Raw genomic sequence first — 26,524 nt, 5'->3', positions numbered from 1 at the left:
GTCTGCAAAGTGCAGCTAGGGTGGGTGAGAGTGGTGCTGGGAGGAGGCCATCTGCCCCCCTTCCAAAAAAGGTAAGGAGTGGGGGCAGGTAATTTTTCATGCATGAGCCACTAAGCTGTCAGTGCCATGCTCCAGTGAAGAGGGAGCGCCATGCTGACCACCGTGGCCGCATGGGCTCAGTGCGGTTCTCCCTGTATGAGTTGTAGCACCACACTCATGACCGTGTGGCGCTCTCGGCATGACTGTTAGCACGGTGCTCCCTCTCATCATGGGATCACTGTGCTGAGAGCCATGCGGCATGAGCTACAGGGCTATACATGCAGCGGTCCTGTGATGAGGGAGTGGCGTGCTGAGAGCCATGCCGTTAGCGCAGTGAGCCCGGGGGCTGGGGCGGTGAGGAGAGATGGTGGGAAAAGGTTGGTGTACTACGTACAGAAATGGGTCGGAGCAAGATCCTGGCAGGATGCCTTGATTGACAAAGGCACAGAGAAAGAGTAGGTGGGCACCCATTACTGCTGGCAAGATGGGGGATCATTCAATGACATTGGACATGTTAATGACAGTGGTGCAGATTAAGTGCACACTGTCATGGGGATAGCAGGTCTCGAAGGTCAGTGAAAGGCAAAGGCGTGTTACCCCGATGGCAATGTTGGAGGACAAGAAACATGTATTTTCTGCTAGATAGGTGAATATTAGCCCAGGTCTAGCTTTAGTTGGGATGATCAATAATTGGGGTATGTTGTCATGTTCTGGATCAGAGCTAATTAATGCCACCCATAGTACATGGAGAAATCTGCAACTCTCACCACCCCTGCCGGATTCCCGGATGCAAGCAAACGTATCTTATTCCAAGAGCGTGAAGAACTAAGGAAAAAGACGTGGCACGTGCTCCATATGCAGGAAAACTAAGCCAATTCTACAGTTCATTACAATGGAAACTATTAAAATGGCTCCGCTCTGAGCACAAATGCCCTTCCATATCTTCTGTGAATATACAAAGGACAAGAGGCAGTAGCCAAGGCTGGGACCCCGGTATGAAAGCCGGGGCGTTTCCTTGGGGACCAGGCCGCGACAGCCTGGAATGCGCATACAGTCTCAATGCACAAGGAAGCCTGAGCTCATTGTTTCCTGGTATCCATGGGAATTAGAAAAAGAAAAGGGTGGAAATATTCCATCATCCTGAAATGAGGCATCGAACCGCTCAGTGGGGGAGCGCACACATGCAATAGATGCTATGAAGAGAGAGTTTCCAGCATCTGTCAGGATACAGCATTCCTTTAGGGCGAAATCCTTTCCCAAAAAGCGCTGTATCCGCGCAATGCACAGGAATCTCCCGCTGGACTTTCGGCATCCGGTGTCTTTGCTCAGCTTCCGTTTCTATTAATGTTCATCACATGGCCACTCTCTGAGTGATGATTGCTCAGACAGATGCTGGGTTGGGCTTAGGCTATATAGAAAGAGAAGGTGGCATGGACGGGGATGGGGGTTCTACAGGAGACCCTGCGTCACATGTTGCAGTACATACAACATTGAAAAGGTGCTAAAAAGCGATTTAAACTTTTAGAATGTGACCAAAACACATAGAGGCTCATTTTGGCGGCCCCCCCTGAACATAAATGTAGCGGCAAAAGACAGGCCTAACAAGGTTACAGCTGTGTTAACGCCACCATTCACGCGCTGGGGGATTGTTATTGTTTTTCAAGGCGCAGGGTGGGGGCAGAACTGGAGTTACATTTCCGCCTCTGCCTAAAAAAAACGTTGCTTCTACGCCATCATGAGATGTAGCAGTGTATCAAGCCCAGGGCCCTCCAAAGTAGAACCCTACGGGCAGTGACATATATCCGTCTTCCGGGAGCTTCTGCCAACACCTGGGGGTGAACGAGGGCTGAGTCCTGGCACTAGCTGTGAATGATTGTGTATCTTTTGTGCTTGGCCATAGACATATACACAGAGCATTGTCCTATGGGATTGTGCCATTATAAAACACTTGTGTGAATCAGGCCCAAAGTATACTATTTTACAATATATGTGAGAATTTACAGGGGGCATTTCAGACATGCTCGTTGTCAGCAAGACTTTTAGCGAGTTTTAAGTTGCCCGCTAGTCTGACTTCAGCTCCTGATGAACAATTTCTTGTGAAGGTTTATATTAAGGAATATGCACTAACCAAGTGCAATGAACCCGTTTGCTGCCCTTGCCGTACTGTACACATATGTGGTGTCACACCATCCCACTTGCTTGATTTGTCTACAGAGATCCTATGACATCACTATGGAAGGTTCGAGGCTGGTGTCACATCATCCCACTTGCTTGATTTGTCTACAGAGATCACATGACATCACTATGGAAGGTTCGAGGCTGGTGTCACACCATCCCACTTGCTTGATTTGTCTACAGAGATCCTATGACATCACTATGGAAGGTTCGAGGCTGGTGTCACATCATCCCACTTGCTTGATTTGTCTACATAGATCCTATGACATCACTATGGAAGGTTCGAGGCTGGTGTCACATCATCCCACTTGCTTGATTTGTCTACAGAGATCCTATGACATCACTATGGAAGGTTCGAGGCTGGTGTCACATCATCCCACTTGCTTGATTTGTCTACAGAGATCACATGACATCACTATGGAAGGTTCGAGGCTGGTGTCACATCATCCCACTTGCTTGATTTGTCTACAGAGATCCTATGACATCACTATGGAAGGTTCGAGGCTGGTGTCCCATCATCCCACTTGCTTGATTTGTCTACAGAGATCCTACGACATCACTATGGAAGGTTCGAGGCTGGTGTCCCATCATCCCACTTGCTTGATTTGTCTACAGAGATCCTACGACATCACTATGGAAGGTTCGAGGCTGGTGTCCCATCATCCCACTTGCTTGATTTGTCTACAGAGAACCTATGACATCACATCATCCCACTTGCTTGATGTGTCTACAGAGAACCTATGAGATCACTATGGAAGGTTCGAGGCTGGTGTCACATCATCCCACTTGCTTGATTTGTCTACAGAGATCCTATGACATCACTATGGAAGGTTCGAGGCTGGTGTCACATCATCCCACTTGCTTGATTTGTCTACAGAGATCCTATGACATCACTATGGAAGGTTCGAGGCTGGTGTCACATCATCCCACTTGCTTGATTTGTCTACAGAGAACCTATGACATCACATCATCCCACTTGCTTGATGTGTCTACAGAGAACCTATGAGATCACTATGGAAGGTTCGAGGCTGGTGTCACATCATCCCACTTGCTTGATTTGTCTACAGAGATCCTATGACATCACTATGGAAGGTTCGAGGCTGGTGTCACATCATCCCACTTGCTTGATTTGTCTACAGAGAACCTATGACATCACATCATCCCACTTGCTTGATGTGTCTACAGAGAACCTATGAGATCACTATGGAAGGTTCGAGGCTGGCCCATCTTAAGTTGCCGGATACAAACCTGTCTATTCCACATGAGCCTGATTCACAGAGCGTTTTTCAATGCTTGTTTTCCCATGGATTACGCTTTGTGAATCAGGCCCATATAAACATTGCACTGGACATCTTACAAACAGCCTGTGCATGTGTAGTGCTGACTGACCTGTGCATTGTGTTGGAAATCGAATAGCATTGCCCACGTGCTTTTCGTGTATATGATGTCATGGACCATGAGTGCATGATATCACGTGTGCGTGCTGAAGATGGGTTGCAGGTTGGTGCCTTGAGATGCATGTGCAAACTGCAGATATGTCATAATACTGTCCTGTGTCTTCATCATAAAATGCACAGAGTTTGCTCAGAGAGTGTCAGAACTGTGTAAGGTAGACCCCCAAGGGAAAGGAATTAAATGTTCATTGCTGAAGATGGTTGGTTTATGGAAAAGACTTGGCGTCCATCCTTTTCCTGTTTTAAGACAGCCGTGCAGAGCTTTGAAGTTGCCATGTTTATTGATTAGAATTTCTTTATATGTCCCATACTCCCATACTCATGAATCACTTTTGGGGGAGGTTTTATGTACACAAGTAAAGCGAAGGTAAGAACAGGGGATCTCTGTGGCAAACCCTGGACAAAGGGGTGCGCTCTTGCAAGAAACGGTGGGAGATATCCCCTGCTGTGCTGATTTGTTTCTGTGACTGTAGGAAATGACACAGAGGTCCTGAGGTGACACCACTGAGTAGTGTCATTCATCTGCGAAGATCATGACACAAGTCGCTTAGCGGTTGCGCGTCAGTACCGTGGTGCGACCTACATTGTGATAGTACTGGAGAATTAAGTCATGGAAATGTCGTGTGACCAACTTTTCTAAAATCTTTTGTAGCTTGATAATAATATAACAATACTACGGCGAGGGTCGCCAAAGATATTTTCAATGTGTGGGAGGGGTATAATAATGGTTGTGTGTTCATGCCTCACCCCGTCTTTGAGAGATTTGCTGATGTAGAAGCTGACGTGTGGGATGAGGGTGGGAGTGCAGTCCTCATACGCCTGGGCTGGATTGAGTGTGGCACACGAGCGTCCTGTGTTGTCGTAGGGAAATCTTCTTGATAAGCTTTCTTTGACTACTGGAAGGACCTGGAAGTTTATGAGCTGCCATGCTAGTTTTCGAGACAATGTGGGTTATAGATAGACGCTATTTTAAGTTATAAGGAGTGTGCTATATTTTGTGAAATCTCATGTATGCAATTATGGATGATGATACCAGTTTGCTTTGGCTCGGTTTGCCGGAGGACGACTTGGAAGAATGCCCCATGGGAGGGCACACATTTGGAAATGTGTTAAAAATCATTCTTAGCTTGCTTGCGGGTCCTGCTTTGCAAACCCTTGTCACATTTTTGTCCACATTCTGTTCACATTCTGCCTGCACAATCCCACAGACCACATGTATCATGATTGCAGGGACCACAACATGATCGCATGCAAATTATGGAACAGTTGCTCCTAACTGAACTTTCTGATAGATAAAGCATGAATGGGAAAACCCTCTGTATGGAGTAGAAAGCTTTATTTCTAGCTGTATATTTATGTTTTCGTCTCAATTAGTTCTGATGGATTTCTCGGTGCCTGAACTGGAAACTCTAGGGGTTCTCACCAACAAACTGATATTAAGCATTGCCATTATTAAGGGCAGTGGCAGGGGTGTGTATGACGTCACAGAGTACTGACTACCAGTGCAGCTCTTTATTTCTGCGTCCCAGCGCATATCTCCAGCACTGCACAGCTGTGGACGACATTACAGATTCCCGTGTAAGCAGGGACACAGACTTCAGGTTTTCCCAGAGGCTGCCGGAAAAAGAAGTCGCATTTAAAGTATAGGGACTTTTATGCAGGTGGCATTTCCCCAGGAGTGAGGGGGCGTGGCCCCAGAGCCCCCGTGTACTCGGCCCCCCTGCGTGTAAGGGACACTCCAGCATAGCGCTGCAGATGTTTGCCTTCCTGTTCCTTCCTTGAAAGCTACTGTGCTTCAATGGTCAGCTCTGACTGCTTGGTGAGGGGGGTCCTGCAAGAGTGCTGCATTAGGTAGGCGGAAAAGCTTGTAAATTATGGTCCAATATATGAAAACAGTATGTCCGACCCCATTGCCATAATGGTTATTGGGGCCTTTAACATTTGTGCTGTTTCAAGTATTTGCATGTGTCAATACAGATGTCTACCCCTAGATGCAGCATCCCTTCTTCATACATGTGTGTTCACTATATCTCTCTCAGTCTGTATGAGGGCGAACAGCCCCAAAAACTGGCCTGCAAATATTGGCAGGTCACGGTTTCAAAGGTTCATTGGGTCACTTCTTAGGGGGACAAATCAGCTAAACCCATCCTAGCCCAAAGTACTGGCAGGGGCAACTAGGCCTCAGTGGGGGTAGAGGGGCATCATAAAGAGCTTTGTCTGGGATTGAAAGAGCTTGTCCACACCTGGCAGGGCACCTTCAAACGGTTCCCCATGATTTTGGCATTTGAGCTAATTTGCATACCCACAATGCATTGCCCAACTGGTTCTGAAGTGAAGGTGAACTTCCAGTGACGGCTACTGTATGGCGGCTGTGCACTGTACGACTTTGCTCATCTGTCTTCACCAACTTTCACAAAAGTTTTGAAGTTGGTGGGACTGCAAACCACCCACATTTGGGCTGGAGTCATACATTAAGTAATGCCACCCATGCCTAGTTATTGTTTCATCTGAGAGTGCTATCTGTTGACTCTGTGCATTTTATTTGATTGGTTTTATCCCGTTTACTTAACAAAGATATTATAAGATCAGTGTTCCAGATACGATTTTGAGGTGAGAGTATGTTACTCCCTTTTATTTTTTAAAGTTGGGAGTAAAATGATTTTTTGGGGAGTAAAAATGTATGTCCATTTCCCAATGGGAGTATTTCATAAGCATGAAAAATGGAAAAATGTTTTAACTGGAAAACAGAAATGTTTTTGTCATTATTTCATTGCACATAGTTATACATGTACATCAGAATATACATCTTGACGGCTTCCAATCAGGCAGTAATAATAGAAGCTTCTTCCTGCGGTGCTACATGCACTACAGGAGCCGTTTGGGTGAAAGCAAGGCCGCAAGGTCTTATGTGTCCGATTCCTATTTTTTGTTGGAAGTATTTTTACTCCCTATTTTTATTTTTGGTGAGTTTTTGCCTATTATTAGAGTGTAAAAGTGGCCGTTACACACCTTATCTGTAGGGCTCGATTCGCCCAATGTTTTTGATGAGGTGTTGTATAGTTACCCACATCCTTAGGCAAGGAACATTTACATAACTTTGTTTTCATCATATAATTCAATTAGTGACGCTAGGGTCAAGGCATGTTTTCAACTCTCGCACTGAACCTGAAGGGACAAGTTTGCAACATTAGAAGTCAACACTGTTGTTCAGTTTTCCAGCGGGTCTTTACAAATAACTTGATTACATTTCCAAAATAGAAACCAGCATTTTCTTTTGGGAATAAACAGGGGTGTTGCTAGGTCTGGAAAAGATCTGGGGCTACACTATTGTCAGGACTGTCGAAACTCAGGGCTAACTAGCCTTTTGGTGTAGCCCCTGAGCTTCTATCTGGGGTTACAAACAAAAGAGCTGGGGCCATAGCCGCCTCAGCCCTCCTCCCTAGCAACGCCTCTGGGAATAAGGAAAATGTATTCAGCTAAAAAAACAGCAACAAGTCTCTCTGTCATAAAGAAGAGAAAGAGGAGGTGGAGATTGAGTGTTATCTGCAAGCACCCACAAACCTTGCAGACTTAACTGGAATCTAAGGTCAGCCTGAATAAGAACGGAATCAAGTTCATGAGAGGCTTTCGAGTCAAGCAGGGGTTGAGTTTAATATGCTTTAATGGTCTCGTGCACCCAAGGCCTCAGGTGTCATGATCAATTCCGCTTCAAGGTGAAACATTTTGTAAATCCTTGCGTGTGTCCTGCTCTTTTTCAGGTCGGTTTATATCCGGGAGAGACTAACTTCATGTTTAGCTTTTTAAAAACCTAGACCACCTGTTACTTAGGAAATACCTGCAAGCAGGGCTCTGTTAAAGTCTACCGATAGGACTCTACTCACTAAGTTAAATGTGTATGATTTTATGCACCAACATTATTCATACTTGTTTCACTTATTGGGTATTTATTTTATTTTATATGTGTTTTATTGTATGATACTCTAATTATGTTTCAGGGAAGCAGGTGTGTGCATTGCTGGTCTCAGTGGCGGGAGGGGCATTTCACTATCCCCCCCAGAGCCAGCTAAGGTGCAATTGTTGCAGTTCATAAACATGCTATGGGCCGATCCAATTCTCCCTGCCAATGGCATTAGTAAGCATTGGAAGTAATGGCATCCAATCACAGACCTCAATGTACAGATGCAAATACTAGCATAAGGAGCCAGCATAAGAGTTAGGTAGCAAGTGTACAACAGGCTGTATTTCTGAATATCTACTGGGTTAATGCTCTGTCTGATTATGAGGTGTGGGTATTTACAACATGTATTATTTATTTCGGTAGGACAGCCAGTAAATAGCACCGGGCGATGCTTTTCAAATACCAGACAAACATCTACAACTTTTTTCCTTCCCCTGAAGACGTGAGAGTTAAAATTCGAGACACTTCCCACAAGCTGTTTTGTTTATTTTAGATCGATTCCCCAGGATAACCAAAGGGGGTGAGAAAGTGGGTATCTCTAATGCCCCTGTCTCGCCACCTTAACCCTGCAGCGACACCTTTTGTGCATTAACATTATTTTATACAGTCGCATCGTGAAGTGCTACTGTACATAAGACTTTTCCATCCTCACAATGAAGAGGAGATTATAGCGACAAAGATAAACTGACAGGCCATCCAAGCTTAATTTTGGCGGATGATTCTGAACCTGCCTCCCAACTACCCCATGGCCAGAATTCGGTTCGAAGTGGCCTTGCAATCTCTCACGTCAATCGTACTGTGGAAGCAGTTGGATCTATTGCGCAAAGTGATAAATGAAGACAATACACTGGCTACCCAAATATTACGAGAGACACTGCACTGTATGAACAATTCCTTGTTAAAGGCATGGAAAATAGCTCTATCTCAACTCATGACAACTGAAGACATCACCACAGAAATGCTAATCAACCGCCCACAACGAGCTAAGTTCAAATTGCAGCAAAATGACTAGGCTAAAACATTAGAAAATAAGGCGAAATATACAATGAATTTGCAATGCCCAACGGATATCCGAGCCCTCAACGAACTTCCGCGCTATCTGGCTCTTTTTCCACTATCCGACCATTCACATGGCATTCATGAAAATTCGCCTAAACACCTATCCGACCAAACACAGCCTTGCCAATACCAGACAAATATCGTAATCGGATCAATTTTGTCAATTCTGTCGGGATAAAGACACCCCAGACACTTTGAATCACATAATCATGAAATGCCCTGCACTTAGCGAGAAGAGAGCAATTGTCGGCGAATTATTCAAGATATCGGCCCAACAAGAAGAAGGCGACTCTAGATGGACTTAACTATTACAAGGACAAGACAAGAAAGTGATCTACACAGATGTCCAATTCCTTACGGAGATCTTTGCTTCTTCAAAGATCCTAATACCATGAACATAATCTGAGGGGAATTCTTCATTTTTTCTTTGTTTTTTAAAAAAATTATTTCTTTCCTTTTCTCTTTCTCTCCCCTCTTCTCTGCTTACTTTATCTCTTGATTTGATTTGAATAACTCAAGCAAATGCTAATCCGAATATTATGTATATTTCTATGAACACAAATGAAAAGTTTATTTTTATCTAAAAATAAAAAATGAAAAAAAATGAAGAGGAAATGATTAAAAAAAAAAAAATAAACAAATGGAAACATACAGAATACATATCTCCAGAAACACGACTTGTGGTATTTCAGGAAATCCGTATATGGTACAGCTAATCTGACAGTGTTCTCATTAGGCCCATGACTGATCCTATGGAATCAGTAACTACCACATAGAGGGCCTGATTCATGGAATTTTTCCTATGGGATTCCGCCATTATAAAACACTTCCATGAATCAGGCCCAGAATATTTCTGGTGGATAATCTGCCATGGTCTTCATGGGACCTGGCGAAAGCAAACACAAGATGTTTCTCATCCCATCCAATGAAAATCTAATGAAAGTCGATGTAATCTCCATGATGAAACTGCATCCCTCTGGAAATAATATCCTGACATTCCCTCACTACTGGCCGGATTCCCAAAGATTACAATTCGGCAAATAAGGCGATGCCAGTGGGCGTCTCTTGATTGGCACCCGCTTCTTGCTACTGATTCACACAGCTTGAAACAGGCGCAGGCATCTCCTGCAGACCTCCTCAAGCTTGAGGTTTGGTGAATCAGGCACAGGGTAGCAAGTGAAGATCAGAGAAACGCACAGGCGTTTAATGCCATGCGAGCACCGACATTTTTAGGCTACACACCGGCTATGATTGGTATCAGAACGTGAGGAACATATAGGATAACACTTTTGTATAGCTTAATCCCTTAGCAAATTATCTTTCTATTGCTGTTTGGAGGAGAATTCGTGGTGTGTCTGGTTCTCTATTAGTGCAAAGAGGTTTCCGGTTGTTGCTCCTATTCGTGATAACATGAAGTGCGTTCATATCTGGTGGAGAGGCCATGTATCCCTGGGTTTTAGCTTCTGAATTATTTAGGGCTGTTTCTAATGGCTAGTAGCACCCCCACCCCACTAAATTTTTTACATATGACATGTTCTGCTATTTTGTGTGAAATGGAAAGGAAACAGGGCCATGGACCTGTAGTTAGTCAACCCAATGATTTTCTGGTGCCACCTAACTCAGCTTTTGCAGGAATCCAACTGGATGCCTGTAGGCACTCCAATGAGCTCCAGCAACCCCCCATTGAGGGTCCTTCTGGTATCAACCTGACCTTACACAGACACTCCATTGAGATCCTGCAACAAACCACAATATCCTACAGCTATGAACCAGTCTCATAATTTCTCCAATCAGAGGGCCTTCCTGAGGGCCCTGTAGGTATCGATCAGAGCTCTAAAATCCACACCACTGAGCTCCTCCGGGCACCAAATGGACCTGCGGGCAGTCTTTTAAACACCCAAGGACACCCCATGGGACATCTACATGTACCCTATTGAGCACCTGTATGTACCAAACAGAGCTCCCACAGGCGATGCATTGAGCACCCGAAGGGACCACATTGAAAGGGATTGCTCTAATCAACTTAGTGTAATTAACATAGTTCACATGTGATCACACTGAGACACTGTAGGGATCCCTATGAGCTTTGGAAATACTGAAATGAACAGCTATGTGCAGTCTTCTGAGCTGCTGCAGGCAAACCACTGAGCTCATGTGGGCGTATGTGACATTCTGGAGGTAACATGTTCACATGTTTGAGTACCACAGTGCACACATCAGATCCCCATTGAGCTTCCACTAAAGCCCCATTGAGCTCCTGAAGATATTCCACTTATCTGTGCAGTCACCTGTCACAGCTCCCACATGTATCAAATGCAGACATCTAACTGAGCATTCACAAGCATGTAAAAGGTCCAGCAGGTTCCACACTGTGCCATGCAAGTGTGGCATTTAGCTCCTGCGAACAGCTGCTAAGCGCTTGCGGACCCTCATTGATTTCTACAGACACTTCCTTGAGCTTCTGGAAACTCACGCCGATTCAGATCCTTTTGGTGGACAATGAAGCTCTTCCAAGCACCTCGCAGAGATCCTGTAGGAACCCCAATGCATTCCTGCAAGAACAGCACTGAGCATTTGAAGGATCTGTAGTGAGAGTCTAAGGACAATGCAACGAGCCCCCAGTTTGCAACTCACTGCGCTTTTGCAGATACCCAATGAGACCCTCTAGGTCCGCAATGGAGCCCTAGGAAGCACTGCACAGAGCTCCTGTATGCATGTCAATGAAATACAGCCAGCACAATGCTTAACTCCATCAGGAACACTAATAATTGTCTACAGGCAATGCAATGAACACCTGGCCTCAGCTCTTTGAGCTTCAGCATGTCACCCACCGATCTCGTGCAGTCAAGGACATGAGCACACGCATACATTCTACTAAGATCTGGCAAGCACCCAATATAGCTTCCTGCACCCCCTGAGCAGTTGCAAGTGCCCACTGCGTTCCTACGGGAAGCCTATTGACCCCATGCAGAGATTGCAATGCGCAAGTGCAGGAATTGTTCTGAGCGCCTGGAGCACCGAGAGGGGAAGCAATCAAGCCTGGTGAATAATGCACTGGCCTCTTTCAGGACTCTCTTCCCAGACCTGTGCACACTCCACTGAACTCATGCTGCAGTCCTGTTGATCCCATGTGCACCGTCCCTTTCTACATACATGTCATCTCCTCTTTTACATACATGCCAGAAGTCATTTGGAAACTACCAACCCAGGCATGCTTTGTTTTCATTTTATTCTGGGACATGCAGCCTTGAAGTCATAATGGTAACATCAAAAATGCATTTCCCAGAATTAAAAGATACATAGGGCTGGATGTGCATGCAGGTGTGGTGACGTTGGCTCCTGCTGTGTTGTCACTCTTAGTGTGGGTGCTCTGACAATCCTTTGGAAGAGGGCCAGTCCCCAACTCGTATCAGATGTGCAGTCTGTCGCTGCAGCTTCTGCCTTCAGGGGGGTGGGGTACCCTGGAGGGAACATGGGTTGCCCTTTTATCCCTAGGCAATTACACACTAGCAGTGGGCTCAGCATAAACACCATCTTCTGGGCCTATGTGTGAGGTATTATAAAAGCATGGGGCCTGCTTGCTCACGCACATAATGTTTTAATACTGCCATGCAAATGAGCTAGCACTCGCTTGTGAATGCTCTACTGCAGTGTTGGTGGGTGTGCATTTGGCAATACAATTGCAACTTGGCAGGCCTTGTTAAAGGCCAATCTGTGCCTGATACAAGGTGAACAGTACAAAACATGTATGCCATTGCAAATTGGTCGGACATATTATTGTGATATTGTTTGAATAAGAACATATAAGTCAGCAAAACATATTCCCATCTCTGCGAAGAGTTAGAATCTTTACAAAAGTGCGTATCAATACAATACCAACATGATATTAAAAATAAGACAACATTAATGATGCTGAGGTGAGACAATCAAGGGTATCAATGTCTGAAGAACAGCCTAATAATACAGGAATAGGGGCTAGCTCGTGACAGTGTGAAGAGTAGTGGCAGAGACACAAATATTTCCATCAGGTTTACCCCGACCCCAACACTCTATGAAAGAATGCAGGCATTAGTATCTGTTTAAGAGAGACCAATTGGGCTGGAACATTATTTTCTAGTAGTTTAGAAATACAGCTGAAGATGTGTGATAGGCATGATCTATCCATGTAGAGTTCCCAATGTGGGAGTGCACAAAGTCAGATAGATATGAGGCACATGAGGAACCTACTGCTGGGAGCATGGTGGCAAACATTGTGGGGTTCAGTGTGCGAACATGGGGTTTGCCACTGTCACGACTGAGATGACAGAAAAATAAAAACGATCATAAAATAAGAGATTAAGGTACATGTCTGGCTGAGAGACAACCCCTTCTCTTGAGGAGTTTCCGCTAGTCGAAATTATTTGCAACATAACAAGCCACACATCTGGGCACATGCACCACTTGACAGCTGTGAACATCACTGTACACTGAGACCTAAGGACACGTGAGGTCAGTTTCCTTTACTGAGATATTGACAAGTCTGGCCAGTGAACGCACACCCCATGACACTGTAATAAGCATGTTATGTGGTATGAATCGTCTGTGTCCAATGAGTTCTCAAAAACAAGCACCTTCATGGTTCACTGACGAACACAGGGAGGTAAGAAGGAGAATGCACTAAACATGTGTGGCGTGCGGGCAACTCTAGTCATCATCCCTACTAGCCAGAGTTTGCAAGATCAGCAAGGAACATATACAACACAGGCATAGATTTAGCCAAGTCACGTGTCCTCCGGCTGCAAATGTACCTTGATGTAAATGCCTCAAGCACAATTTCAAATCATTAGTAGCAATATCACATGTCAGAGTAATCACCAACTTTAGGTTCCCTCTGGAATGTACACCAATACATAATACTCTCTTCATTGAGTATTTCAAATTGTTCAGATCAACTATTAGATAATGATCAACTGGGGCATGTTTATTCCTATCCTGTTGGACTTTTTAGGGGCTTTCAACATGATATATCTAAATAAAATGAACCCAGCTCTTTTGGTCGCCTTCGGGAATGTGTGGCAAGCTTGCTCACGTATCCATATCCATCAGTATTGAATGGACACTTGCACATAATTAGGTACACCAGACTTAGAATACATTCACAGCTACATTCAGACCCAAGGTTCCTGCACAAGGATGGCTCAAACCTGGAAGTACCTGAAATAAGTCATGGTTAATGCCAACATTCAAGAATACTCACACCTCACACCCAAAGAGACCATCATGGACCCCCTGCAGACCAGTTAGCTCTATACTGATGGTGCCCCTCCTAACAGTGCTGCAGAATCCAAATACCTTGGATTCATCTACTATGAAGGCTCAGTTCATACAGTCTTTAACATCAGCCAACTCTCAAATCTACCAAGTGAAGACAATCTGATATTTACTCTGGCAATGCCAACCAAATTGCCCATATTAAATCCACTTTTACACTTTTAAGGGTTGTCTTTCACAAATCTGCTCATGCTGCCAACAACATTAGGAAATGAGAACATGAAACAACTGTATGTAAAGATATCAACATCTTCATTGGCCTCACATGAAATTGACTAGGTCTCATAAGGCAATTTGCTCTCATACAGATAAGTACCAAATTTCAGACAAAGCAAACTTGGATACAGCATTCCAGTTGCTGCAAAACCAAACAATTTTAAAATGACTACTCCTCAGATATCCACAGTCTATCTAACATGCTGGGCCTCATTACGACCCAGGCGCTAATGGGTTAACGGCGCTGTAAAAGGCTGCGGCACCGTTAACCTATTAGCGCCTAATTACGAGGTCCCTTTGCGGGACCCGACCTCAACGGCTGGTCGGCTGTGTAAAGTAGGGACCGGCAAAGGGACCTTGGTGCTAATTACGGTGCCGCAATTTGCGGCACCGTACTTAGCGCCTTCCCCATTCCCATTGAGCCCTATGGGGCAAAAATGGGAATGGGGAAGGGCCATGGAGGAAGGGGGAATTACCGCCCCGCCAACCTTGCAATGGGGTGGTAATTCCCCCTTTCTCCATGGCGGAGTCAGTAACTTACCGGCATGGACCATGGTGCTAATAGCACCATGGTCTTCCGCCAGGGTCGTAATGAGGCCCGCTGTCTTTCCGATAGAAATCTAAAATATTCCTTTAGCACAAACAGCGCTGTCTGTTTCACCATCTGTCCCATCCCTTAAATGTCCAGTGATCTGAGCACTTGAAGCTCTATTCATAGGAGATGCCAAGATCTGAGAAAGATCATAACAGATATTGTCAATCATAGCAATCTGCTTTGATTATTGGTTTCTAGAACCTTTCGTAGAGATCCTGTCACTTTGAATTGCTCATATAGTGAGAGGCTGGGGCTATTGTTAAATACAATTTCAATCATGGTAGATTTTGAACCTCAAGAAGAATTTCTTCTGATTTAGCAACTGAGCATGGGCATGAACAACTCTTCATAGGTAGCTCAGAAGTATGGTTCAAAGCAGACAGACTTCACAAGTAGGTTCGACTGTAGTGTAATAATGCAATCAAACTATTGAACAAACTGATTATGGTACTAGACTGTAATGTGAACTACCTACGAAAGGTGAGCTCTATTGTTTTGCTAATCGAGTACAAAGGTTGGCATGGAACTTAACAAATGACATGCGCTACTGTTATCACATTATAAATAAATACGTTATTATTATGAAATGTAATGATTCTTGTATTATCAAACGTAGAAGAAAGTGTACGATTCTGATTTTCATCAATTATGACTTCCTAAAAAATTGCTAAATCAAATATTTGCAAAAAGCTAATCTGCTAGATTTGTTTTGTGCCAAATAATTAGATACCATAAAAAAGAATATGTTGAGGTATTCTCCTGCTTATTAAATTTGGAGATTGCATATCAGCAAAATGAGTAGATAACCCACGAAGGAAATGTTGCTATCTTTGCTCCAGCAAAGGTTTGCATACAGATGTATTTCAAGCAGTTTTTCACATTTCGAAATCTACAAAACATATTTGCAGATGTTCTTCCCTGTACATTTACTGATTACTTTTATTCATGGTGTCACAATATTTCACCAATTTCATTCTGAATGCTAAATTTCAGATAATGCACTCTGTAACTCAATAATACTATGCGGTCCATACAATATGCAGAGAACGTACCTGTTTCATTATCTGTGATATTGACCATAATAACGTGGATGAAGCCAATATTAATTGGTATTTGTGACCCAGATCCATCTTCGGTTGGAGGGGATAAATCCTTTGATGACTCCAGTCCCTGAGTAGCTTCCTCACACTCTGGGGGTGTTGTTGGCTGGGAAACCACAGTATCACTTGCTGCTGTAAAGTATTCAGAATCAATGTCTGCCTCTGTTATCTTGCTTTGCATATCAACGTCAGTGGTGGCTTTAATGGGGGATACAGATTCTTCAATGATAATCATGTCTTTGCTTGTCTCTTCTCCTGGTTCCCCATCAATTAGAAGTGGTAGCTGTGTGGAAACTAATGGACGAGTTGTTGTAGATGCCTGGGTTTCAAGTACATCCCCATGTGAAGGTGTGGCCCCTGCTTCAGAAAGTGGGAACATTACCTGGGCCGCCTCTGTACTTGCAAGTAGTCCTTGTTCTGGTGATGTGCTTTCTTCCATTGTTTCTGAGTGATCTAGAACTTCCTTTTGTATGGGTTCCTCTTTGCTTGCTTGAGTAAAAACCTCAGGCAGTGTGGTTACTCCTCCAGTTGCTGACATGTCTGTGGGTGCCTTATGTGTTGGAGAAACCTCTTCTGCACTCTCAATACTGTCTTGTGGCACTTCTTGTTTCACCGTCCAGGATGTTACGCTCACTTTGTCTTCATCCTTTGCACTGGGGTAAAGTGTAGCTACAATTTCTGTAGTGGGGACTGCACTTTTATCTTCTGGTGAAATAAGACCCTGTTCAGTTGATGCAAGTTCAACACTCATGCCTGAACCCTCCACTATTTCTGTACTAATTGTCTCTACTTTCTCCAAAGAGGTGGCCTCTGTTGACGGATGTGCCATATGTCCAGTTAGCGAAGGTTCTGTTGTCAAACCAGCCTTTTCAGTGTCCTCCTCTGGTTCAGCATCTGTCAGCATTAGAGTTTCACTGCTTGATATGGCTGTTGTTATGTCAGCAATTGTTGCCACATGCTCAGTTGTGAAGTCAGTGTGAACAGATTTCTCAGTGGCTACGCTAGTAATGATAGCTTCTGGCGTTGCAACTATGTTCATACCAGGGGCATAATCGCCTTCAGTAGTATCATCTTTGCCAAAGTCGGCTGATCCTTCTGACCCTTCTTGGGCTAGTAAAAGGTGACTCGTAGGTTCAGCTGCACCTACTGTTGCTTGACGTGCAGTGATGGTGGACTGATCTAAGTCTTCCTTCTTTGTTATCTCCTGTTCAGGCACTTGTGAAGGTGTCATTCCCAGTACAGAATCAGGTCCAGAAGTGGACTGTTCCAGTATTGTGCTCTCTGTATGGACTATTTCCTGCTTGTGAGCAGTTAGCGAAGGCTCTGTTGTCAGTGTTTGGAGCAAACCAGCCTTTTCAGTGTCCTTCTCTTGTTCAGCATCTGTAAGCATTACAGTTTCACTTCTTGATATTTCTGTTGTTATGTCAGCAATTGTTGCCACATGCTCAGTTGTGAAGTCAGTGTGAATTGATTTCTCAGTGGCTACGCTAGGAATGATAGCTTCTGGCGTTGCAACTATGTTCATACCAGGGGCATAATCGCCTTCAGTAGTATCATCTTTGCCAAAGTCGGCTGATCCTTCTGACCCCTCTTGGACTAATAAAAGGTGACTCATAGGTTCAACTGCACTCACTGTTGCTTCACTTGCGGAGATGGTGGACTGATCTAAGTCTTCCTTCTTTGTTATCTCCTGCTCAGGCATTTGTGAAGGTTCCACTTTCAGTGCAGAATCAGTTACAGAAATGGACTGTTCCAGTATTGTGCTCTCTGTATGGACTATTTCCTGCATGTGACCTGAAGATATTGTGTCCGTTGATCCTGCCTCCCTGGAAGAAAACGTATCAGGTAGCACTTCTGTTTTTGGATGTCCTGTGGATGTTTCACTTTGCAATGGTTCAGCAGTACTTAAAATACTTGTAGCTTTTTCTGGAAATAATGTTTCAGATGCTACTGTTGTTAGATCTACATGCAAAAGAGGTTCGAATGTTGATTCTTCAATGTTTTTGGTTTGGACCTGCATCGTGGTCAATGCTTTTGAAAGTTCCATATCTTCTCCCATAGCACTGCCTTCTGCAGATGCAACTGCTTGAGTTCCTGCTTCGTTAGTTACACCGTCATCTTCCTCAGATAGCTTAGAGGCTAATGACACTGTTGTTGATGGCTCTTGCTCAAGACTCATTTCAGTAGGTACGGTCAAATCTGCTATTAATGTAGATTTGGTGCCATCCTCAACTTTGGTCACAAACCCATCAGGTGATGACTGTTCAACTATTGCTTCTTTGCTTCCTTCAGTTGCTGGGAGTACTTCGGTTATTGCGTTACTCAATTCCAAAGACACTGTGGTAGGAACAGCCAATGCTTGGGATGCCGCCTCTGATGTCAAGGGTGCAATTGAGAAATCAGTCTGGACCATTGGCACTTTTGGTGTTGAGATGATGTCCTGCTCTGAAGTTGCATGTGGTAATATTTCAGTAGTTAAGACATCATGTCTATACATCTCAGTAACATGCAAGGAGCTGTCCTCTGGCTTTTCTGTGTGCTTTGTTTCTTCTTGACTTTCAAGCATTCCTGATCCTTCCATTTGCTTCGAGAAAGCACTTGGTGTTCCCTCAACAATCATGTGAGCTTCACTCACATGTACATCTTCTGAATGAGTGGCAGACTCACTGGCCGCTGTCGGTGCCTGATGCGCTACCACTGACGACCCAGGTGTGGACTTCTGAGATCTCTCAGTGCTATCAGACACTGTAGATGCCAGTCCATCTGCATCGCTTGATTTTACAATGAGAAGTGGCTCTTCCTGGTCTCCTGAGGTTACTTCTTCATCTTCAGGTGGAGAAGGAGATGTTTCTGACATGCCAGGAGATGCTGCTGCTGTTGTGACCACCACACTACTGGTGACATCTGCCTCGTCTGGAGAGGATTTTGAAACAGTGATCACTTCCAAATGGGGCTGCTTGCTAGATGAGGCTTCAAGCAGTGATGTTTCTTCTGTGGATGATGACTCTGGAGGTGGAGATTCTCGGTCACTAGTGAAGATCTTTGACACAGTGACGACATCCACCTCTAAAAATGCTGCAGATGTCGCAATACCTTGCTGCAGTGTCACGGTTTCAGGACTCAGATCTGTCACGGGTTCATATTGGTCTGTGAATATGCCCTGAGAGAGGATGATTGTAGTAACATTTTCAGGGCGCTTGGCTTCCATTGATTCTTTGGTGGTCTCAGCACTCAACAGCACCTCTTCTTCTGTTAGGGCAATTGAGCTGTCTGTTTCCAGTAATCCAATAGTGGCATTTTCTTGCATGGGCGTTTGTGGGGAGGAATCGAAAGCAGTGGTTGTTGTGCTCGTCTCTGTTGGCTCAGCGTGAATAGTAGATAATTGTTTACCGTCCTGCAACTGTTCAACAGATTTCAATTGGTCGGGGACAGTTTTCGATGAGCTGCTGGTCGATTCTCTAATGTCAGCACTGGTTCTTTGTGTTGGCATGATTGTGGGAGTGACGGTGATGCCTGTGTCGTGCTCAAACGTGGTTGATTCTGCCACTGACTCTGCACTGACTCGAGATATGGCTGCTTCTGTTGACAGTGGGAGTGCAGGTCGAGTCTGCTCAAGGTGTTCCGGATTAGCAGTGATTATTGTTGCAATTGTTACAGCAGCTTCTGTTTTCTGGGCCTGATCTTCAGTCACCGCCTCTCCCTCTGTAGCGGGTGTGCTGTCTTCTTTCACCAACAGGGCTGGTGGTGCTGTTGCAGAGTCCTCGGCGACAGACTGAGCAAGAGGAGTTGTTGGAACGTGCTTTTCTGTTTGAATGACTTCTACTTTGGTCCCAAGCTCCCCGGATGTGCTGAACACCTGGGACACGGTTGCGACTTCTTGCTTAATTTCCGGAACAGTTGGCGCAGTTGGCTTTTGAGTTGCCTTTATGGGGATTGGTTCTAGTTTGTGAACCACACTGTGTGACTGAGTCTCCACGGGCAATTCTAATATGACTGGTGCCGAATCAGAAAATTTTTGTTTGCCTGCAATGAAGAATAACAAAAAAACATGCAATTAGACAGAATAAGGCATCATAGTTATATTTTGTGCTGATCAAACTGAAGGCATCATTTATTGGACCATTTAAAAATCTATATATAATTTAAGGCTCAATTAATTTCACAATCTGTTAATTTTGAACAACTGTAAAACAGATGGGGATTACTGAGCTACCTCTCTTTTGCTGTTCTAAACATTCATCTATAGTGCCCCTAAACCGGCACTGCGGTTATGGCGGCGGTGGGTCCGTTATTCAAAGATCTGTATTGCTCTTTTCTACTGTGTTCTATTTTTACTCCAAGGAATTGGATTTACTGGAAAAAAAGTTATGGATGCTTTCCAGGGCTTCCTATAACATGCAATTCACAAGTATAATGCTATGAAGTAAAATACCAATACGGTATATTTGGAGCATAATTGTGAATCTTGGATGAAAAAAGATTTCCAATGCTGGATGCGTCTGAAGGCGGTAGACTAATGTTTGGTGCAGTCACAAAAAAATGTGTACTCTGTGCTACATTACATCTGTGCAATCATTCACTGGAGATAAGTGCAGTGATGTATGTAACTAGAACTGACATATTACACAAGAGACGTCAAATCTCAATGGATGCCCAATGGTGTGGTGGCTACGCATCTATGATTGCCACCACAATATATGCTAACACTAAGAAAATGTATACAGAAAAGGCTTGGAGTCCCTCTACCGAGAACAAGCACGCCCAAATAACCTGTTCTATGGGCAGATTCCCATTTGCGAGGGTCAACAACCACGTTTTGCTCACTGTACCTTTCACAGAGGAGAAATATCCATTTGCATATCAGTCTTTGTCCCACCCACCTGGCCAGTCCAGCATCGAAATGCTAGGCAATTCTCCACTGAACAAGAGTACCAACAGCAACCCCAGACATGTGTTTCTGCCTAGTCGGGCCTCATCACTGAGGTGAAGCTGTGCCTCTCTAAGCACAGTGAGCAAGGGGCCCACATCTGGATTACCCTAGGTACATTTGGGGGTAACACATACTGCAGAAATGTGAAGTTCAATTAACAAGATTGGCGTTATTAACATTTCACACACATAGGCAGTGGTGTAGCCAGAAATAAGATGTAACTCCATTGTGTACCCATGAGCCTAAGGCAGAAATGCCTCTGTGGTGTGTTGTGTAGACTGTCAGAAAGGCAGCTTGGACCTTGCGTTGGGAGGAAGGCTTAGCCCGTAGTACAATTATCATTTACACCAGGATAACATTTAAATGCAGGCACAAATGCTGTTGATGTTATGCAATCTGACAGCTTTTTACACCAGAATAAAGCAGGCAGCTTCCATAGGAATCCAGTGTCAATGCGCTCTAGCATGCTTACCTGGCAGATAGCATTCATGTTGCACTGTGAAATGTAAAAGAAAGGTGTAATGGCTATGTCGCCTGCATTTTACACCTCCCTTTGCAATTTGTAGTACAAATGGCAGAATTGTACAGACGGGACGTTTTTGCACAGAAGTGCAAATGTAACAGGTTTCCTCCATGCAATATACGACTTTAAAGAACATGGACACCACCCTAAACCCCTTTCAGCCATACAAATCATTAAGAATATGGCGGAGTGTAAAGATCATGCATGAAGCTTGCATGCATACATTTACGTATGGCGGAAAAAAGAAAAAGAAATCCTGTTTCGAAATCACCCAAATTGTACCCATGCATGTTATGCTTGATATTTCCTCTACTCTATCGCGAACGTGTCCGCCATTGGAATTACCACATCTGCCACCCCCTGTTGCTCTGCCACACAAATCTGCCAGCATTGTCAGCATTGCCTCCAGCATTTGATTTTGATGCGGGTGGCAATGCACTGGATACATAAGGAATCTGCTTGCTTTTTACACCTGGTAGAACTAGGTGGATTCCATAGTAATGCATTGTAAATGCTGCCTGCCATACGTAATTGGCAGGCATCATTTCAATAATATGCACTACCAAGTGCAAAAAGGAGTACAGGGAGATTTGCCTGTTTTGCCTGTTTTGCACCATATTTTTGCAGTTCAAAGTGCAAGTCATGAAAAATGCAGAGTGTGCACCTTTCCACTCTTTAGTGCAAATGTAACAGATGTCCTCCAAGCAAGAGTTTTTCAAGAACGTTTCTACAGATCTGAAGCTGAGAGGCAGCTTGTGATTGTGAAGAGTTGCAGTGCACATTGCCACGTTCCCCTCATCTCTCCGTCATGCATACATCACCCACGCACCTTTGTGGACATTGGCGGCATCATGCTTCCACTGGCGCAATGACTGCATTGAGCCTCTTTAACATCAGAAGTAATGGAAAAAAAACTCTTATTTTTAGCATCTTTATCAAGTCCTGATTACACCATTATTATTTTTTAAGTAAAATGCTTGTCCATTTAGTTGTTCTTCACTGGATGCTTCTCATGCAACGCGGCATTTGCTCAATGAATCCGATCAATTTCATTTTGCGCACTCCAGAGTGTATCTAACACTAAGAAAATGAATGTAGCGTTATGCTAAAAACCTAACCTAATTAGAAGCTGCAAACTTCATTACACACATAACGACACAGTATAAGCACCTTCAGATTTACGGTGAACTTGACTTGTTAAGAGGACAGATTGAAAGGTCAAGTTGTTGAAGAACTGGGCTTACTCTTTTCTGATTCAATGGGGAATTATTTCTCTATTACTTAAATACTAACCAGAATCTTCTATATGTTATGAGATAATATGGTGCAGGTTAACACAGTCTATATGGTTTAACAAATATCATTTGTGAGAAATCCCTGGCTGTCGTCACTTCTCCCGAGGGGGAGCCCCTTCCCATGAGGTCAGGGAGGTGAAGCTGCTACCCGACAATTTCCCTGGGGGTGGTACACAGCAGGAGGATCTCATGGAGAGGGACCCGCCCGCCCTCGGCCACCCCTGTGGGAACAGGGACGACTACCCAGCGAGAACGCTGTATTCTCCACTCCAATCCCCCTCCCCTACTCCACCCTTGCCTTGTAACCCCATGGAGATGTGTCATGTAGCCAAAATCATAAGTACTGAAACAAAGAAGAGTCTAGTCAACCAAGGAAGAAGTGCAGTATAAATATTTAGGCGAGGAAGGGTCTAGCCTACCCAACGGAGAACTATAGGACAGATATGGAGACGAGGTGGCCTTGCAGAAGCATAAAAAAGCATTGCTGGAACCACTAGTGAACATTCTAGTAGTTCCTGAATTCCTATTGGTCAAGTCACATCAAAATAGAAGAGGGAAAACAGGAGAGGAAGTGTAGCTCTTCTTGGAGGAGCTGCAAGCAAGTTGATGGTGCTGCAGAGAGAAGCAAGGCGGGCTGGGACGCATAGCGAAAAGCTGATGTGTCTTCCGGGGGTCAGAAGCAGTAAGACACTTCTCCCTACTGGAAAGCAGCTGACTTACCTGATGGAGGAAGAGGGACTGTGTGGTACCCATCGGTAGAGCAGCTTAGACACAACCCGGAGCTGGAGAGCTGCCATAGCTGGAACAAAGTCAGAGGAAGACATGCCAGGACCAAAGGTGAGTCCGCGGACCAACCCGAGCCCACAACAACTCTCCTTGAAGGTAGGGGTCAACACGGGCTGGCTGGTGGGGACAGAAGAGAGTTTAGTGGTCCAGATAAGAAGGGAGGAGTTACCCTGGGAAGAAAGGCTGAGAAAGTAGCCCAGGAGAAAAACTGTGGGAAAGTAACATGTGAAGCACTACAGGTCTGGGAGCCTAACCCACAAGAAGGAAAGTTCATCAATCATCTTAATAGTCACAGTACCTAGTAGGTTAGTGAACCAGGTCTGCCACACTACCAGCAGAGAATCCTATGGGTCTGAGACCCCCAAGACTGGAAGCTGAGTCTATTTTGGGTAGAATTGTACAAATCATAGAACGGGGGCAGGGGAAGGGAGACATTCCCCCTAGTGTTGTGAACTGTGAAGTAAGCCTGAAAAAAGACATGGGCAAGGAAGACATTCCCCTGGTGTTGTGAACAGTGATGTATGACTGAGAAAAGGGCAGGGTAAGGGAGACATTCCCCTGGTGGTGCGAACAGTGAGGTAAGCCTGAGAAAAGGCCAGGGCATTATGGAATCACTGAAAGCAAGTTACCTGGAGAAATGAGGTATTATCCAGGAACCCAATAGTGAAGAAACAACTATGGGCAATAAGGAATGTTTGAACTGGAACTATACCTTTTGAGTTTGTACTGAAATCATTACTGCTTTTTAGCATTACAACATGGAACTGTGTTTTGTGCTTCAGAAAGGATTTGAGACCTGGGGAAGGGAGTCATTCCCTCAGGTGAAGATCCCACCTAACAATTGAAACTGTGATCCAATGTTCAGAAGAAGGGATCCATTCTTCTGGACAAAGAAGATCCACTACCTCTCAAGTTTAGTTATAAGTGTAAAGGACAGAAGTATTTTTTTGACACAGGATGCTGGACGCTTGATTTACACGGGCATCCTGGCCGAATGCTTAGTATTTTCGTTGCGGTAGGGATTCCCCTCTAAGAGTAGGGAGTGGTAGGTTCTATCTTTATTTCTGGTACAATAAAAGTGTATGCCGACCACCATGCCACCTGTGTGTCAGTCTCCCCCTTCTGCACCCGTACACATTTAATCCATGATACTAATATTAAGTGAATGAGCATATCGCAAACACATTTTCTTCAAGTGTTGTGGCACTTTGCTAGTCTTACAGGGTAAATGAAGGCACATGCTAATGTTCCATGATTGTTCTTCTGCATGGTGTGGTGGCCCTTTAAGGCAGCAATACCATTAGCATGTGCTGCACATGCATTCCACACATCAGCTCTTCAAGCATTTCCTATGGCGACCTGTGGGAAACCCAGGACATGCAAGTGATTGAGCTTTTCACAGCGGAAGTTCAAACTTCCCTTACTAGAAGCACGTCCCCCAAAAGTCCACCTCTTGAGCAAGGAGAAAACTCTCTATACAATCTCAGTGCCACGCTGACTACAGCTTCTCCACCGAGAAATTTCCAACCCAAGAGAATATTTTCCAATTAGATGTTTGGCTCTTTCTCTGTTCCTTTCTTTTTCCAATTAATTCTGATTTACCACAGCAAAGGATTACAACACGCTGCTGAAAAGCAAGTTTAATGTGTCAATAAATAATACAGTCTGTTGCACAATAATGATGCCTTTTCTCAGCACTTGTGTATTTGAAAAAGGGTGTGAAAACAGGAGTAGTGGTACCCTGGAATGCCAGATTGATCCATTTTAAGCACCAGAGTCAGGCATCAGTATGCAAGCATGTTCCAGCCCAGCCATTATTGGCCAATGCATTGGTTTGGGGTTCTGTAGGTCTACCCCAAGGTCTCTTGGTGTAGAGATAGAACCGCACACCAGTGTATGTGGGGCTTTTAAAGAGAAGAGAAAGGTCTATAGAAATATCCTAATAATAAAATAAATAATGATCGATGAGAGTCCAGAGTCCAGAGGTAAAGGAGAATGGGGTTCCATAGCCATAGAGCCTCAACCGAAAAAGCTCTTCAGCCTGTTTGTTTTTTGTTAATCAAATCTTTCAAGTGCATAGTAACAAGCTAGAACTAAGAGATGTCTCAGGTGCATATAGTATTTATTTATTTATTTATTTTTATTGTATTATTTTATTTCTAGAGCACTGGAACAGGGCCCCGGAGGCATAGGAGTGCTTAGACCAGACATACAATACAGAACATAAAAAAGTCAGACGAGCCAGAGTGGGGCAGAGGAGAAAGGAATCAGTGTTGATGCTCGTTAAGCAAGAATGGTGGGCCTAGGGCAAGTGTTGATGACTCTTTTGACTCTGCACTTCATGCATAAAACAGTATGCTTCAAAGCGTGGCATGGGAAAGCCTATCATAGCCTCCAAAGGACGGGACCTCAGTTGTTTATGCATGCTAAACCAGTCATAACCTATCCTGTGCAATTGAGTCTTGAGCCTAGTTGTGATTGTGAGATTTCGATCGATCCACGGCAGTTCATCAGGGAGTGATGTTTAAGTGGTTTAGCCCATTGTGGCTGGAAAGCTACTGCCCACACTTTGCTTATTGAAGGTTCCCTGAATCATCAGGTGCCAGGAGCTAAATCTTGGACTTTTGTTATGTAAGGGGGGGGGGGCAAAGGTAAGCTGGCTTAGATGTGAGCTAATGCTCTGGTACATACCCTTACTGTCTGCACCATCTGATTGTCCAGAATCAGTGCGGGCCAGGAAGCACTGGATTAAAGCAGAATCAGCAATGTGCTGTGGAGTTGATGAGTGCCCCATTGTTCTGCACACTTTGTAGCGTGCCAATGGTCTTGTGATGAATTCCCAAATATATTGCATGACAGAATGCCAATTAGGACAAATACAACCTTATTTCTTAATGGTCCGGTAGTTAAATAAGGAGTGATGTGCCTGGTGGCATATAGCTAGATGTTACAATTCTTAACCACGTGGATTATAGGAGCCAGGAGGGAAAGTGTGTGTTAAGAGATGCTGCAATAGCTGCAAGTGTTGCCTATCAAAGATGGCAATCGCCCAAGTGCTGCACTGCAGTTCACTCCAATTACTTC

At 44.4% G+C, this 26,524-nt stretch overlaps 1 protein-coding gene across 2 annotated transcripts in view; it reads right to left on the bottom strand.

The window, feature by feature from the left end:
• The window catches only part of LOC138511722 (versican core protein-like), a 207,374-nt gene that overhangs the window by 60,120 nt on the left and 120,730 nt on the right, over positions 1–26,524 (bottom strand). For both annotated transcript variants that reach the window (XM_069627577.1, XM_069627578.1), the window contains exon 7: positions 15,859–19,929. In XM_069627577.1, the coding sequence (XP_069483678.1) occupies positions 15,859–19,929 (4,071 nt within the window). The remainder of the gene's footprint in view (positions 1–15,858; positions 19,930–26,524) is intronic.

Source organism: Ambystoma mexicanum, chromosome 6p (assembly GCF_040938575.1).
Source record: "Ambystoma mexicanum isolate Mex_15411 chromosome 6p, UKY_AmexF1_1, whole genome shotgun sequence".
Lineage (NCBI taxonomy): Eukaryota > Metazoa > Chordata > Amphibia > Caudata > Ambystomatidae > Ambystoma > Ambystoma mexicanum.
This window is presented reverse-complemented; position numbering and strand designations above follow the sequence as displayed.